Here is a 17,674-nt window from a genome sequence, read left to right as displayed (position 1 = left end):
GTAATATCTCTTTTCTTTCCAATTTCTAATTCAAAACACTTTTTATCAAAAAAAAAATCATTTTTACTGAAGTGATTAATCCAAACCGTTCATTCTGTAGACCAGGTGTATGATTTATTCGACAATTCAAGGTGACGTGTGGTTGATCACAAGTCTCAATAAACGATTTCCTTTCCCCTCTCTCTCCGTCTCCCAGCAAAACCTTAAATGCTTCATCTTTACGCAAATTTTTACCAAACAAAAAAAATGTTTACGAAAATGATATGTAAGGTCAATTTCGCCATTTACAAGGTCAATTTTGTCATTTAATTAAAAGGAAAAAAAAAACAAATAGCGGTGTAGTGATGCATCAATAGGGACGAATTAAGAATCAATTCAACCTTCAACTTCAGTTGCTTGCGAGCGACATAGGTTCTTCAGCTTTCCCTCCATTTCATTGCCAACGAACTCGCACAGATCTCTGCAGAGTTCTTTTGATTTCGCCATGTCTCAACATCCATATGCTAAGAAAGACGATGATCAAGACGATGAAGGTAGGCATCGGGAACCTCAAATTTTAAAATCTCATGATTGATCTAGATTGTGTGTTATGACTTATGAGTTTCCAATGTCGATCCGTACTTTATCCTCATTGTGATGAATTCTCAATGAAAACTGAGGTTATGCCAAAATAAATTGACAATTGAGGTTTAACTTTTTCGGTTTGTGTATTTAGCTCTTAGATCCGCCGTTTTTCCGGTGGTTCTTTTATTTTTGCTGTGCTATCTGTTTTCGTTATGGACAAATGCATATAACCTGAATACAATCATGTTTTTCTGTAACTAGATTTAGTGAAAATTTTTATTTTACATTTTTCTAAATGGTTTGGTTTCGTGACTTTGCGATGATTGGTTGCAATGTAGGTGACTGTAGACGTAATTTTTAATTTATCCGCTGTTTCAGATTGAGTTTATGATTATACTGCTTGGAGTATGTCAATCTTGTGCTTCAGAAGATAGTTTTTTTTTTTTTTTACATTAAGTTTGTTTGACTTATTATCAGCGGAATATTCTCCCTTTATTGGGATTGAGAAGAGTGCTGTCCTTCAAGAAGCTAGGGTTTTCAACGATCCTCAACTTGATTCCAGGAGATGTTCACAGGTTCTTGCTTTTTGTTATGCAATTACTTAGTTTCCTTTTTCATGGATTAAGCTGATCAGGTTCTGTGATGTTACATCTTTACCAGGTTATAACAAAACTTCTTTATTTACTTAACCAAGGAGAAATTTTCACAAAGGTCAGATTTCTTAACATGGGTATCTTTCCGTTTTATTTCTTTATTTGTTGCTGTTTGCCCTCTCTAGGTGGATGTGATCTCTTTTTCATAATATGGGCTTCCTATGTTATTTATAGATTGAGGCGACCGAAGTATTCTTTGCTGTCACGAAGCTTTTCCAGTCAAAAGACACTGGTTTGAGAAGAATGGTTTACTTGATAATCAAGGAGCTTTCCCCCTCGGCTGATGAGGTTGCAAATCCACTTTTCTTTTTACATTTCTTCACCAGTGTAAGATTTGATGCTAACTTGTAATGATGATCTTTGGCCAAGGTTATTATTGTCACCAGCTCACTGATGAAGGATATGAATAGCAAGTCTGACATGTATAGGGCCAATGCCATCCGGGTTCTTTGTAGAATTACTGATGGTACTCTTCTCACTCAAATTGAAAGATACCTGAAGCAAGCAATTGTTGACAAGAATACTGTTGTTGCCAGTTCTGCTCTTGTTAGTGGAATTCACTTACTTCAGGTACTGCACGTTGTCTGTAGGTATTGGTTATTTATTTGTGGTTGTTAGGTTCATCTTCTCATGCATGTTATCCAAACAGACGAACCCAGAGATTGTCAGGCGGTGGAGTAATGAGGTGCAGGAAGCTGTTCAATCAAGGGCTGCACTTGTACAGTTCCATGCTTTGGCTCTTCTGCATCAGGTAGGTTGCGTTCTTTTCTCCTAAATATGTCTTGTATGGATCCATATATAGAATATCAAGTGGTTATTATTATGAAATCCTACAAATGATGCTTCAAAGAACATGATGACTCTCTTGGTGGTTCAATTGTTTATCATATTTGTGTGTATTGTTAGAGGGTACATGGTTGAATGCATAGCATTTGAAGGTAGTAAGTATGCTCAAATGTGTCTAGTTATCTTATGCCAGATTTGACTGTGAATGAGACACATGGCCATTTATACTGTATGAAACTGTCGGTGTTCAATTCGTTTATTGATAATGTCAACAGGTTTGTCCTGCTTCTATAATAGCATATCTCCGCAACAATTTTTTTTTATATCTTTTTTTATAGTGTTTTTCTAGCCATGTTCCTGCATCAACTCTTTTGTTCTCTAAAGAGTACGACTCTCTTGAGTTAGCTTGCAAACCCAGGATACCTCTGTAATTATTTTGATGCTGTGTTTGCGTATATCTCTTGGTAGATGATTAGGCAATTTCATGGGAGGTTGATACTTGGGTGTGGAAATTGTTGATACTGCAGCATTTCCTTCAATGGATGAAGCATTGATAGAAACACACACTCTTTTTGCTTTACTTTAATGGTGTTCCATGCACCAGTGTAGAGAATACCAGCATGTTGTTGCCAAGGGTATCCCTCATAGTTGCTTGGCGTGTAGGCACTTTGATTGACCTGAGTGCCTTGGTTGTCTAGGTGGTCTCCTTGTCTGCCTAGTTGGTTTGGCCTTGTATTTTAAACTTCGCTAACACCTTGGTTCACCTTTTGCCTTGACAACTATGGTCTTCCTTGTAGAATATCAAAATGCACAATTAGGTGACTATACAAGGCATGTGCGGTTGTATGACTGAAATTGTAGCTTTACCCAACCTACTGTAGTGACCTCTGCTTGAGCTGTAGAACCATGACACGTAAATTTTCTTGAAAGAGTTGTTTTTGTTGAAGTTTGTGATGCTTGTACAAATTCAGCAGAGATGAAGTTCGGCTTCTGTTTCAGCATCAACAAAATGTATGGACATCTGTAGAACTAACATAGTGCAGGAGAATACCCTTTTGTCTGAAGGAGCTTTACCAACTAAGCCATTTGCGAATGATAGTAGACTAGCAGGGTGAACTTCTATTGAATCATCATACCTTAAAGGATGAGGGTATAAATTTACTCCATTGTTCTCAATTTCTCATATTTCTCTAAATTTATGGGACAAGACTTGCATTTGTTGCTACAGTAGCACTTCTTCCCCTAACCATGACACACAATGTTCTTCAACCAATCATTATCTTTTTTAAATTCCATCTTTCTTTTCTTCAGTCAGTGGTGGAAATTTAGAAGCCAAAAGGACTTTTTGAGCACATTCTCTTGATAACTGTACTTTCTTCAGTTGTCTTTGTATAAAGTTGTTGCCACATCAAGAGACCTAAAGTCAGTGTTAACCAACTCTAATCAGATATTCAGATGTCAGATCCTAGCCGGCTAATATATCACATAACCTGCTCTGCATTGGTCCCCTGCAGTTGGTACTCCAAAGTTCCAAACTTCAAAGGTAATTTTATGGAACTCTAGTGTAGGTATCCAAATTCTCTTTGCCTTTCTAAAATGGAGTAATTTGTGAAACAATACCATCTTGCTATTAGGTGGAGCACATTTCTCATTGTGAATCTGCTCCAGGAACTTCCACTAGGTAAGGGGACCAAGTCTCATGATAGGCTTCAAGTTTACTGCATCATCCTACCGTGAACATGGCTACTCAAGAAATGTGGTGGGGATGAGTTCACACCTTTTCTTGTCAATCCTTTCAATCGTGGTATGCCAATCAGGAGATTCCTTTGGCCTTTCCACACTCAACTTTGATGCCATAAAATTGTGGTGTGATGCCTTGGCGTTGATGTCTTTTATTTATATCTTTTTGTATGAAACTGAGGAGGTGGTGCAAACATTTCTGCTTCAAGTTGTTGTGGTTCTCCTAGTGTGGGTCCTCCAAATCTCTTTGATGAACATGTTGTACTTTGCCTCGTCTCTCTCAAGCCTGGCCTCAAGCTTGGCTTCACTCTTTTGTTGATTCTTGGGGTTCTGGTGTAGCTTGTGTGATCAGTATTGGTAATATGACCTGTCATGGTCAGTGACTGCCAGAAACTTGGTTCTGATACAAATTTGATATGGAACCTGAAGTTCAGAAACCTTTTTGGGTTCACTTATGCCCACCCAAAAGTCTTCTCCGAAAGGATGAAAGAATTCTTTTCATTGCTGAATTTTTGCCCAGATGCTTTTTCATACCTTTCCAAGAATGGTTTGAGTGCAGTGGTAGACTTCTTACTTCCATTGGTGAAGAGAATAGTGTCATCTGCGTAAAGTAGGTTGCTGATTGGTTGGCAAGTATGAGGGCTTCTTTAGAAGGGTTTCATTTGGCTTCAAGCATAAGTTTATACCTATTGTAAGATCCTCTTCTGCAATAATACACAAACTTGGTTAGAAACAACCTTGTCTGAGACATCTAGACATTGTTTGACAGTCCACACGTTTCCCCAATTCACCTTAACTGAAAACCGAGATTAAGTAATTCAAGGAGATAATTCTGAGGTAGACTAGCTTCGTAAATTAGGTTGTCACTTCCTATGAAAAGAATCACCCGGCGTAGTGAACAGTACTAGTTGGCGGTATATTGTTTAATCAGGCTAGAATGGTGTAATAGAGATGGAGGAAAATTTTGGAAAAATAGAGCAGGTTTTTAGAAGTTAGAACTAATAAGTATGGACAGAACCTACCAAAGAGAAATGCCAGAAGTATAATGACCAAGTTTTGGACCTAGTGAATAGTTAACACAGGTGATATGAATAGAATAACAATCCCAAACTTTTTTCAGAAACAGGATAGTTGCTTGTATTAAGAGAGTGACAATAGCAGCAAAATTAACTGGGCAAAAAGAGATGAGCAGAATATCAACATTTTAGAAGGAAGAAGGGGGGCAGGGCATTAAGAGAGTGAGAACAGCAGCTTGATTAAGTAAGAAAAAAAGAGAAGAGGATCGGGATATTAGAAGGAAGAAGATTGGGGTGTTCAGACCTGATTCAAAGAGGGAAGGAGAAGGAGAGGATCAGTTGGGAATCCCAGCTTCCCAAAGTAGCAGACCAGCCACACTCAAAATAAATTGTATTCAACTCCTTGTTGGGCTTGTTAGCCCCCTATCTAACTGATATGAGCAAATTAGATATTCACCCCCTGGATTTGCAAACAGTTGCATTTTTACCCCCCTGAAATTTATTCTATTATGTTTGCACCCTTTATGCTTCAAACTATGTGTCAACTGAACCCCTGTTGTTAGAATAGGTTTAAGTGATGAGTCAACATCTACTGTATTTTTGAAAATATCATATTGCCATTCTTTATCTCAAACCCGAAAAAAGAAAAGAAGAAAGAAACAAGGAACAAAAGCTATCCACAGCTGCTAGCTTTCTTCTTCCTCTTCTTTCTTCTCTTCCTCCATGCTGAGCAATGTGTTGCAATATGATATCGGTATGCCATTAAAGGGAGAAAACTATCTATAGCTTCTTCTTCAATCCCCTATGTCAAAATGGAGTTCATCCTCAGCAACAACACCCTACTCTTCATTATCTTCTTCCTTCAAATTTTTTTGTTACTAAGGCTTCTATTAACATAAGGAATTCAAAAGCTGAAGGACCTCTCAGAAGACCAGTTGCCCCTCCTTTGAGACAACCCTCTGATCCTGTCAAACCTGCCCCTCCATCTCCATCTCTTACAAAGCCAGCCCCATGGCTGAGGACTCCCAGGTATCAGATCCTAATGGAATTACTTTGGAGTTTCAATGGAAGATGGCTAAGGAGCTTCAGGAGTACTTTCAGCAGAAGAAGCTCGAGCAGGTCAACCAGAGACCCTACTTCAGGTCACTAGGGAGAATGAAATTACCAATGGCAGGTACCAATGTTCGTCTCTTCCATTTACCCTATGATGGTGTTTGATATAAGTCATGTTAGGATTACGTGACCCATTATTTACTTCAATTTAGATTGTTTTGTTCTTGGAAAGGAACATGAGGATGGTTGAGCTTGAGCAACTGAAACTAAAATTTTAAGCTAGACAATTTCCCATTTCCCTTTCACGCAGCCCCAGCAGGGATGGGGTTCCTTCTGGTGCTCAACAAGCCCTATCGAATTAAAGATTTCTCAAAGTCTTGAAGGGCTTGATAAGTTATTTTTATTATATTTTTCTCATTTATCAAAAGATTCAACAAGGGTAAATATGGCTTTTTCTATTTAAAATTATTGGTGTCAGCTACAGGGCTTCATTTGTAAAAGAATAAATTCCGGGGGGTGTAAATGTAATTGTTTGCAAATCTATGGGGTGTATATCTAATTTTCTCTATTGATATGAAGAAGTCGTAAATGAAAACAGGGCTCCAAAACATACTATTTCTCTTTATCCCTAGCATGACGCCCCAAAGTAAATCCAATAAATAGCAACAAACTACTATCTTATGTTGGAAGCTGAACATAACCAATTAAATAGTCACATGACCATTTAAACTGAAAAAATTAATGACTCGAACAAATCCAACCAGAATGAAAAGAAAATAAAACTACCAAGTCCCAGCCATTCTTCCTGCATCGACTGGCTCTATATTGGAATTATGATTATTAATGAACTTTTAAGCAAGTGAGCTTCATCTTCTTCTTCTTCTTCTTTTAAGCTGTGTGGATTCATGGTTGAGGTAAACTCCTAATTATCTTGGTTAATAGGGACCTTGATATCTCCCTTACCTCGTTTTTTGCCATTTAAGTATTTCGCTTGCTCTTCAATCTACTGTTGTGGATCTGTTGTGTATTACTGTATTGTATGGATGCCTTGGTTTGTTCTTATTTTTCATTGTATTTATCTTATGGCACGAGGTTACTGAATCTATTTGTTTAGTGGAGGACCATGCTCCTGCACTTAGTAACAGTTATCTAAAATACTACAAACATAATTACATGAAACATCCAAAATATAACTTAGTTGTTTTTGCATAGAGAAATCTAAGGATCTTTGTTTTTCTTCAAATGATTGCCAAGGAAGTATGTCCTATAGCTTCAAGCTAACTTCAAATGCTTTCAAGTTAAATATTTGGATTCAAAAGTGCTTAAAATGTTGATCATCTATGTGAATTGTCAACCTGCAGATACGGCAAAATGATCGATTAGCTGTTAGCAAGTTAGTTTCAAGCTTGACAAGGGGAACAGTTCGCTCACCTTTGGCTCAGTGCCTTCTGATTCGTTATACTAGTCAGGTGCACCTCTTTGCTGAAAATTGAATTGTGCTTACCATATATCATAGGGGATCTATCAAACATTACAATGAGTAATTTCTTTCGGTCCTGTACTTATCAATCAGTGTGAAACGAATGCTGATGCCAGGTAATACGGGAGTCAGGCCAGAACTCCCAGACTGGAGAGCGTCCTTTTTATGATTTTCTTGAAAGTTGTTTGCGACACAAGGCTGAAATGGTGATTTTTGAAGCTGCTAGAGCGATAACAATGCTGAGTGGTGTGACCAGTCGAGAATTGACTCCTGCTATCACAGTTCTACAACTATTCTTGAGTTCTTCCAAACCAGTGCTTCGTTTTGCTGCTGTTCGCACCCTAAATAAGGTTTCTTATTCAACTTTACTCTCTAATCTCTATAAGCCAGAAACCAAATGCACTCTGCATTTCTTCCCCATCCCCTCCGGCCTTCCCCTCTTTTGAGTTGATTTTGGATTAATATCTATGAGTGGTTTTGGGTTCAAAATAAGCTGTTTTAGACATTCTTGAAAAAGAAAAGTATACTAATTTTCATTGGTAATTTTGTGGCCTTCTCTGGAGATTGTTTGGTGATTTTCTTTTGTTGTTAAACTTCCGTCTAGTCAACCAGGTTATGTTTTGCTACTTATAGGGTCTTTATGTGGATCCCAGATTTTGGGTTGTCCACCATGTTGGTTGAATTCTTCCTGTTTTTTGGGGGTAATAGGTTCAATTCATCCTGTTTAATAGAAAAATAAATTATACTATGGAATTGAGGACTGACTGTCTAGGTGCTCTCATAGCTTGAACATGTTATCTTCATTCATTTACAGCATCTATTTACTGAACTCTTCAAGATGGAAGCAGTAACCTTTGTCTGATTCATCTCTTAAAGATCAAAGGTTGACAACATCCTTGTCAGATGCAGGGATATATTTTTTCTTTGCATCATTGCCACTTGAAAAGTTTCCACCATTAGTGCAATACTTTACAACTTGAGAACATTGTATAGATGAACAACAGGCTGTGGCATCCAAGAGTAGGGACTTTTGATGTGCTAGCATATCATCTTGTCAACAAAATCAAAACCCTGTATAATCTATTATTTCATTTGTCAGAGAGGTGCTAATATTTGTTTCTTTTATAATAAGTACTCTCTCTGTAATGTAATTTCTTTGAAAAACAGAATAGAAATGCCATTTTTATGGGAGGATATTGAAGTCTCTATGGATGTTCCAGACCTGTCCCTACATGTGAGAATGATTTTTGTGATCAGGGTAATATCAGTCTTATACTTTTAAAGTTGGGGGCAAATATTCAATTTCTGGTTATTTAAAAATGAAGGTTTCTAGCATGTCCTGTGCTTCTTCATTCTCGGTATTGTTTGTCCTATTATCTCTCTCTCTCTCTCTCTCTCCTTTTCTCCCTTACTCTTCTATTTTATTGCCTTTCCTCCCTCCCTCCCTCCATTGATTGTTTTAATAGTTCTAATCTCAATACTTTTCTTTCCTTATCTCCTTGCAACCTCTGGTTTATCTACTTGCTAATATCCCGTGACACACACTCTGTCACTCTGTCATCCAATCTAGCTCTATCAATTTCCCCTTATTCGTATCTTCTTTTATTTTTTATTTAATTTTTTTTAATAGATACTAGGTTCTATGGTTGTTAATTCTTTTGAATATGATCCCTTGGATCTAAGCTTGGATGGTATGGGAACATCAACAACTCTCCACTCCACTTGTTCATGTTGCAATACAACCACCTATTCCACTGTTCTATGCTTTTCCTTTTCCTAGCTTGTAGCATTGCTTTTAGCATTTGTACAAGTCAAGATTCTAAGTTCCATGGTCCTCATTCTTTCGAATATGATCCTTTGGATCTAAGATTGGATGATACGGGAACATCAACAACTCTCCACTCCACTTGTTCATGTTGCAATGCAACCACCTAGTCCACTGTACCATGCTTTTCCTTTTCCTAGTTTGTAGCATTGCTTTTAGCATTTGGATAAGTCAAGATTTATATCTTGAATGTTGCAAAACCTTCTCAGTTGTTGAGAAGAAATGGAAATTAGTTTTGTTTCCTTAAATATTTGAATATTACTAGAATAATTAAATGGGACTAGAGAATTTTCAAACAGAAACTTAGACCTTCATGACCTTTGTAAAGGTACATTATAGATGCAGGACAGCCTTGGACCAACCCAAATCCACCTGAGTATCCAAACATTGATGAACAGAGCTCAATCAAGTTTTTGATTTAGTCAGATATTTTACTTTATGGTCTATTTTCTAATTGGAACCATTAGGAGTTTGGTCTATTTTATGATTCTTTTATTGTCGTTGATGGAATTGTGGTAGAGTTATAGTTACGAATTTAGTTCCAAGTCTAAGAGATATAGCATCAGTTTTATAGTTAGAATAGGATTGTGTTGGTTCCCTTTCTTATACCATGTAATTGTGCAGTAGAAAAGAGATTAGACAAGCATGAATTGAGTTCATGTGCACTCTCTGCTCATCCCCTCCCATTCGTGGCTCTCTCACTTTTTCCCTTATCTCATATTTCTTGTGCCTCCCCCGGGGACCAATCTGATTCCTGTCAGGTCTCCCAACTTCTCCTGTTCGTCATTTCCTTTCATTCTTCACTTTTCCAATCCCCATTAGTTATTATAGAAGCAAACCAAACATTTATCTTTATCACTTCTTTTCCCTTTATTTTCTTTTGTCCATATGTTTGGATTTGTCCCAGGACCCAATAAATTAGGATCTTCCTTTTTTAATCCCTATTTCCTATTTGTGGGTTGACTGTAGGTTTGGCCTGCATCCCTTCCTCTGCTGTGGACTAAGAAAAAATATATGTAGTTAATTTTTGGGATCTCATTTTATGTCTCTGTCTCTTTTTTATTTTTTTGGGGGGGAGGGGCTATGTGTGCACAACTTCAGATGAATTGGTCATTTGCACTATGAGTTTACTTTCCTTCGATGCCCATTGCTAGAATTTCATCCATTTTGCCTTGTGGTGATATTTATTGAACGACAAAAAGGTTATTGGAAAAACAATCGAACTCCTAATGTAGGCATGGGTCTTGCAGTGCAGTGTTGACCATTGAACTATCCAATTTATAGAAACACATTGGAGACTTGCAGTCTTGAAGGGTTTGTTCTGTGGACAATATATTCGGCTTGTGATATCTTTGTTGAATTAATTTTTCATATTTTTACTGAAATACTGATGTTAACATAACTAGAACTTCAGTTGGTTTTTTCTCAATTATTTTTCGTACCATTTTTATGCTTGGTAGACATGGTTCAAGTTTCGATCGAAATGGGCCAAAATTTCAGTTAAATCTTGGTACTAAGCCAACGGTCAGTTTTCGAAATCCAAGTGTCGCCAAGTTTTGACAATACTTTGGAAATTTCAGTAGTTTCGACCAATAAATGCCAAGGTATGACCAATTTCAGCAGTTTCTGCAAGTTCAGGTAGTTTCGATGTTTTCAACCGATTTTGAGCGGTGCATCAAATGTCAACTTTTACCCCCAAAATCCCTGATTTCAACACGTCTTGGCCATATATTGGTTTCTGGCTGGCTGAAACCTGCCTCAAAACTGAGATCTTGATCCTTGTTTGTTATAAAGACTGATGTTAAATAACTAGAATTTCTTTGGGTTTTTTTCCCCCTCTATCTGAGTTTGTGGCTTTAGCTAAATTTTTTGCTATTATTTGCCAAACTCGATGTTGAATTATCATTTTCAGGATGTTTGGTACCTGCCATTTCCAGTTTTAAGCATGGACTTGATATCATTGTGATGAACTTGATCACTATATGCTGCTTCTCCTAACTATATGGATTATTTATTAGTTTTCTATTTTATGCAGGTTGCAATGACTCATCCCATGGCAGTTACGAATTGCAATATTGACATGGAAACCTTAATTTCAGATCAAAATAGAAGCATTGCTACACTTGCTATCACAACTCTCTTGAAGACAGGAAATGAGTCAAGTGTAGAACGTCTGATGAAACAGATAATGAATTTTATGTCTGATATTGCTGATGAGTTCAAGATTGTTGTTGTGGAAGCCATTCGATCATTGTGCCTTAAGTTCCCGCTTAAGTATCGAACATTGTGAGTGACCTCAAATTTTTAATATCGTACGCTGCAAATCATTGAAATTTGTACTGGATTAATGTTTCCATCCCCTGTTATTTCTAGGATGAACTTCTTGAGCAACATTCTCAGAGAAGAAGGTGGTTTTGAGTATAAGAAGGCAATTGTGGATGCAATTGTTATCCTAATAAGAGATATTCCTGATGCTAAAGAAAGTGGATTGTTTCATCTTTGTGAATTTATTGAGGACTGTGAATTCACTTATCTGTCTTCTCAGGTGGATATTTTCTCAATTTAATTTTTCTGGTTCAATCTATGAGATGCTTGAAGTTGTTTTCTCTACTTTTCTATCTGTTTGCTTATTCCCTTCTGTTTTCTCAGATACTTCATTTTCTGGGAAATGAGGGGCCAAAGACATCTGATCCCAGCAAATACATAAGGTATATTTATAACCGTGTGATTCTTGAAAATGCTACTGTTCGGGCTAACGCTGTGAGTACATTGGCAAAGTTTGGTGCGATGGTTGAATCATTGAGGGTAAATCTCTTTTTTTAATGGTTTCAGTTTCTATTGAATTTTTTTTCTTCTTGATTTCGATTTTGATTCTTCCTGGACTAATTGTTGCAGCCTCGAATATTTGTTCTGTTGAGACGCTGCCTCTTTGACAGTGATGATGAGGTAGAGTGTCACTTTAGTATGTGAAGCATTCTAAATTTCTGGTGCTTGAAATTTAATTTAACAATTGAAGTTGTTAGATATAGACGTGATTTGGAAATCTATGTGTTGGAACTTCTGTTATGTAATTTTGGAATGCAGACTTGTTATGTTGGTCAAGGGGCAGGCCTTGGCACAATGGTTGGTGGACTACGGTTGTAGCCTGAGGTCAAGGCATCAAAACAGCCTCTTGGGATAAGTTGCTGGGTAATGTTGTGTAGGAAAATTACCCCATTGGACTCTGCTTGTGGGAGAGTCTTTGGCACTGGGCTTGCCTTAGACATTTTGTGTTAATTCAAGTGTATATTGTGCTGAGACTAGAAATAGGTTTTATATATATCTGAATGCAATGTTGTTCCAGAAAGTAGCAATATGATTCATGCTTAGTTGGCCATTTCTTCTGGTAATGTTTAGTGACTTTATTTTGCTGCGTTATGCTTTGGGCTGATTATCATAGTTGCTGCTTCTGTAATTTAACTCTCTTAATCAATACCTCCAATGGGTTTGGCTACGTAGATCTTTAGCAACTCCATTTGGTTGGGAAAAGCTTAATTGAGTTGAGTCGAGCTGGAGTTAATGACCCAATAGTATTTATATAATATAGAACCTCATTCTTCCTTCATATATGTGCTCATTGGTCTGCTCTAGCTTTCTGTTAGTATTCATGCTTCTTAGAAATGTAAGGAGGTAATATATTCTTTACCTTTTTCTTTCGTAATGAGACTGAATTGGTAGAAGCTATTATCCTCTTCATATTTTTTTAATATGCTTGGTGTCATTAATTAGTGATTAATGAACTTGAATGGAATTTTTTATAATGAAAACAAAAATGATTCATCCAAGTTAAATCTCAAATTTATTTATGTACCGAATTTTAGTTTCCGTAACCTACTTCCCTCATTCAGGGAAGGGATAGGCTACAACTGTTCATTTTTCCCCTCTTAAACGTGACACATTCTTATACTTTTACTCTTGTTTAAGAATTCTCCATATGTAAGAGTATCTTATATTGTATCCTACTAAAAAAAAATTCCATAACAACTTTAACAGTCTTTTCATCTTCAGATCTAGTAACTTGTGTTTTATTATACAACTGTTATAATATAATCTCCCATTGCAGTATTCTTTTTTCACCTTGACAAGTCATGGGCTTGCTCACTTTATTTTACAATCCACCTTGCCTTCCTTTATTCTTTATTTATTATTATTTTTTTTTTTTTTGGGGGGTGTGGGGTGGAGGGGGCTTTGGGACCTGGTAATGACGGGAATCTAGGCCTTTGTCCTGACTAGTCCTGCTGATCCATATTGACCCCATAATTGCATCGACTGGGTCATATTGGAGTTGCATGCATTCAACTTTCACTGAAAGCAGTGTAGAGCACTAAACATCTCTCATGTTCGTGACCCAAGGGTATAAAGAGTTAAACGCAGGACATCATGCTTCCTTAGGCAATTGTCCCTTGCCAACTCAACTACCCCTTTGGGGTTATAATCCACTCTTCATCCTGTTCCACTGGAAGTGAAGGCTGAAGACCATTTGACGTGGGTTCATTTTTTGTGCAATATGTTCAGTTCCCTTTTGATCAGTCTGTGTTTGTGTTTATAGTGTTAAACTTCCTTGGAAGCATTTCAGATTAAACTATTTAATACTTTGGTGCCTTTTTCCCATACTCTTGTTGCTCTTTTTATGGCTGCAGTCTTGTTTTATATTCATTATAATGGCTAAGAGTTTTCGTCTGCCAATCTTTATGCAGGTTCGTGACAGGGCGACACTCTATCTAAATACCCTAGAAGGTGATGAGTCTGTTGGTAAAACTGACAGTGATGTTAAAGAATTTCTCTTTGGATTATTGGATGTTCCACTGGGAAACTTGGAGATAAGTTTAAAGAACTATGTAAGTAGTTTTCTTGCACAGTATGTGTTCTTTGCTGATTATTTTCATAATGTCATCCTTACCAATGTAAAGAATGTGGGAAGAAGAGGAAAGGATTTCTGAAGGAGCTTTATTGCCTCAATTTATGACACATTGATATAGGAACCTTCAGAAGAACCATTTGATATTGATGCTGTACCTAAGGAGATCAAGCCGCAGCCTCTTGCTGAAAAGAAAGCCCCTGGTAAAAAGCCTGCTGGTTTGGATGCTCCCCCAGTTGTCCCAATATCAACCATTGATGCTTATGAAAAACTGCTATCATCTATTCCTGAGTTTTCCGGCTTTGGACAGCTTTTCAAGGTTTTTCCCCCCCCTATTATTTGTAGAATTTGGAATGCATTTTTGGTGATTCATATGTTTATATTGATTGCTGAACTATTCTTTTGCTTTTTTCTCAGTCATCAGCACCTGTGGAACTGACAGAACCTGAGACAGAATATGCAGTTAATGTTGTAAAGCACATTTATGATGGGAATGTGGTGTTTCAGTTCAACTGCACAAACACCATACCAGAACAACTTCTGGAAAATGTAAATGACCAGTTTTACCCAGTGTTTATATATAATCTCAGTTGGTAGTTACATTATAACTTAACTGTGTTACTCATTTGTTCCTAGGTCACTGTTTTAATGGATGCCAGTGATGCAGAGGAATTTTCTGAAGTTACTTCCAAGCCTTTGAGATCATTACCATATGATTCACCGGGGCAGACATTCATAGCATTTGAGAAGCCAGTTGGATCCCCTGCTGTGGGGAAGTTCTCTAATATGTTAAAATTTGTGGTCAAAGAGGTGCAACTTCTACTTGCTATTTCTTGTTTCTGCTCCTCTATTTAATAAAAAAACAAATGTTTTTTGGTTGGTAAGCATCTGTCTACAGATCTATGGCCGGTGCACATGCACACAGCCATACAGGCTTTCAGACCATAAACTCAATTCATTCTCCAATCTGTAACAACTGGAGATTACATAATGTATAAAGAAAACTAAAAAAAACCCTAAAACTACACATCTAAGTAGGAGACTAATTCAAATAAGAGAACAAAAGGTTTAAAGGAATTAGTAGCCAACTATCTAAGCAGTTAACTTTTAAAATAAATAGAATCGAAAAAAATTAGTCCCCCAGCTACTAGACTCAAAACTCATGCTGGACCTGATTCATTGCTATCCAGATGCGAACCGGGTGTGGTTTGGTCAAAGGTGGCATATTTGCATCAATTTCCCCCATTGTGTTTCAAAACTCATCCACAAGTTATGAAAAACGTGAGTATCGACCCCATGGATGAGTTTTGAAAAATGAGCGTAACAAACCATTCGATCTGCCTTTACAAATATCAACTTAGATGGATTGATGATCCAGTGCATTTCATGGTTCCTCCTCTGTTTTTTTATTTGGCATCTCAGTCTGTTTCTAACATTTTCGATTCCCTGAACAGTGCACCTTATGGAACTGAGTTTGAGATATTTCATGTAAATCAATCTTTGAAAAAGGAAAAAGATTGAAGAAATTAGAAGGAAAACAAAATAAAATCTACAGTTCAGTTTTGAAACCGCTATACTCAATCGTTACCATGTCTTTTGCCTTTTGTCAGGTTGATACTAGTACTGGTGAAGCAGAGGAAGATGGTGTTGAAGATGAGTATCAGCTGGAGGACCTTGAGGTCGTGCATGCAGATTATATGTTGAAAGTGGGGGTCTCCAATTTTAGGAATGCCTGGGAAAGTATGGGCCCAGATAATGAACGTGTTGATGAGTATGGCCTTGGAGCAAGGGAGAGCCTGGCTGAGGCTGTGAATGCTGTCATCAGCATTCTTGGGTTGCAGCCATGTGAGGTAAGTATTGTTACCAGTTTATGATAGTGTCCTATGGGAACAAAAGCAAGTAACACCTTGGATTTTGGCATCTTCATGTGCATAATATGTGAACATTGTGGACTCCATGTTGCAAACCTTGGTTTGTCACCCATTTTCACCCACGTACAAGTACAACCAACTTCTACTCTGCTTTCCTGATGCTCAATAAAAAGGAAACCACTCACATGAAAAAGGGATTATATGACAGAAAGATAGTCATTGGACAAGATCAAATCATTATCCATTTCAGGGATCTTATGGATCTTCAAATGCTCAAGTGTAGGATTACTTGGATGGAATATGCATATTTGCTTTTGGTCCATGCTCCATTGATCATTTAAGAGGTGCTACTTTTCCAAGATGGTTCTTTTTTAGTACATGCATGAGTTGCCACTTGCTAGTGAATGGGTTCACTTAATATATTTTTTTTCTGTTAATGGCAAACCAAGTATAAAATGTGTCAAGGTTGGTTTTCTTTTATCCATTTACCATAAAAAATACTTACTTAGTGTAGATGTGGTTGGATACTGATACCTCTTGCCAAAGGAAAAACAAAAAGGGAAATGTTCAGTCTGCTGAAAGGTTTATTTGTTTGTACCATGCAGGGCACTGAAGTGGTCCCAAGCAACTCAAGATCACATACATGTTTGTTGTCTGGCATGTATATAAGCAATGTCAAGGTTCTTGTGCGTTTGTCATTTGGGATTGATGGGCCCAAGCAGGTTGCCATGAAGCTGGCAGTTAGATCTGAAGATATAGCTGTCAGTGATGCCATCCACGAGATTATAGCCAGTGGCTGAAGATACAACTTGTTTCTCAGCTTGAATTTTGGGGTCTTCTTATTTGCTATTATGTTTATGGCACCAGAGGTCTCACATTCGGTTTTGTATGTAGCAGAGCTAATTGGCGTCAGAGGAAGAAGTATACTTCAAACAGGGAATTGGACTGTTTTGCAGGTTTTCAGAAGAGTAAGACAATCCAAGCTAAAGGGAATTAAGGGTTAGAATTCATTGGTCTATTCAGGTTTTATGCTCTTTACATAGCTCAATATCTTGAACAATTGAATACTGCTCGGTGGACAAATATTAATTCTATTGCAAGGGTCTGTTTCTGCAACCCTTTCCATCACATGAGCAATTTTCTTTTGTTTCCAATATGCTTGTTGTATCTTGAATGCCATTCATTTATTTTTCTGCTTCAGCATAATTGTAGTTCCTCCTGTTATGGGGATGGTGGCCGGGGGAAAGAATCAAAGAGTATTGAGGATCCAATGCTGAAGCTATAGGCTTCTGGTGAGAAGAATGGCTTTTGTGTCTGAGAGAAATCTCTTGTATTTGGTCTCAATAAAATTTGAGGTGTTGTAATCACATTCCCTTCCCTAAGAGCTCTTGAACATATTACTGAGAACAAGACTATGCTTTTACTCTCAGTTCTGTTCAGATCTGCTCTTCTGTTGCTGCACCCCTCTGGGGAAAATGAAAGGTTGGGGGCAGGGAATTTTATCATGTCCATTTCTGACAGAAGTTGACCATCTATTTCCCTCTGGATGAAGGACACGTGTCCTTCAGTCATGCAAAGGTTCAGATTAAATTGAAATAAAAAATTTCTTTATTCAAAATACTAACTCAACCTTTGGATGTGATTAATGGACATGTGTCCATCTAAAAGGATATAGATGGTCCATTTATTGTCAGAAATTGAAGAAGTGAACCTGATAAAGTTCTGGTAGCGCAGTGGGGTTGAGGGTTGTAACAGGGCTGGGCTGTTCAGCAACCTCACCGTGCTTTGA

The 17,674-nt window shown here is 37.5% G+C and overlaps 1 protein-coding gene across 2 annotated transcripts; it reads left to right on the top strand.

Annotated features, from left to right (window-relative positions):
* Nucleotides 1-367: 367 nt before the first annotated feature.
* LOC149014724 (coatomer gamma-2 subunit, putative / gamma-2 coat protein, putative / gamma-2 COP) lies at nucleotides 368-17,438 on the top strand. Of its 2 annotated transcripts, none has more exons than XM_089154991.1 (18): nucleotides 368-533; nucleotides 1,045-1,139; nucleotides 1,225-1,275; nucleotides 1,392-1,505; nucleotides 1,587-1,787; nucleotides 1,867-1,968; nucleotides 7,174-7,281; nucleotides 7,409-7,642; nucleotides 11,153-11,403; nucleotides 11,491-11,662; nucleotides 11,767-11,922; nucleotides 12,013-12,063; nucleotides 13,854-13,994; nucleotides 14,136-14,333; nucleotides 14,432-14,563; nucleotides 14,651-14,824; nucleotides 15,625-15,864; nucleotides 16,491-17,438. In XM_089154991.1, the coding sequence occupies exons 1-18, from the start codon at nucleotides 485-487 to the stop codon at nucleotides 16,683-16,685; spliced, it is 2,664 nt and encodes an 887-aa protein (XP_089011117.1). In that variant the 5' UTR covers nucleotides 368-484; the 3' UTR covers nucleotides 16,686-17,438. The 2 variants fall into 2 exon arrangements, with proteins under 2 accessions (XP_089011117.1, XP_089011116.1); XM_089154990.1 differs by having other exon boundaries at nucleotides 1,042-1,139.
* The last annotated feature ends 236 nt before the right edge of the window (nucleotides 17,439-17,674 follow it).

The sequence above is a fragment of the Hakea prostrata genome, chromosome 5 (assembly GCF_041222555.1).
Source record: "Hakea prostrata isolate BN-2017 chromosome 5, UWA_Hpros_2, whole genome shotgun sequence".
Classification (NCBI taxonomy): domain Eukaryota; kingdom Viridiplantae; phylum Streptophyta; class Magnoliopsida; order Proteales; family Proteaceae; genus Hakea; species Hakea prostrata.
Note: the sequence above shows the minus strand (reverse complement) of the source record. Positions and strands in the feature narration are given on the sequence as shown.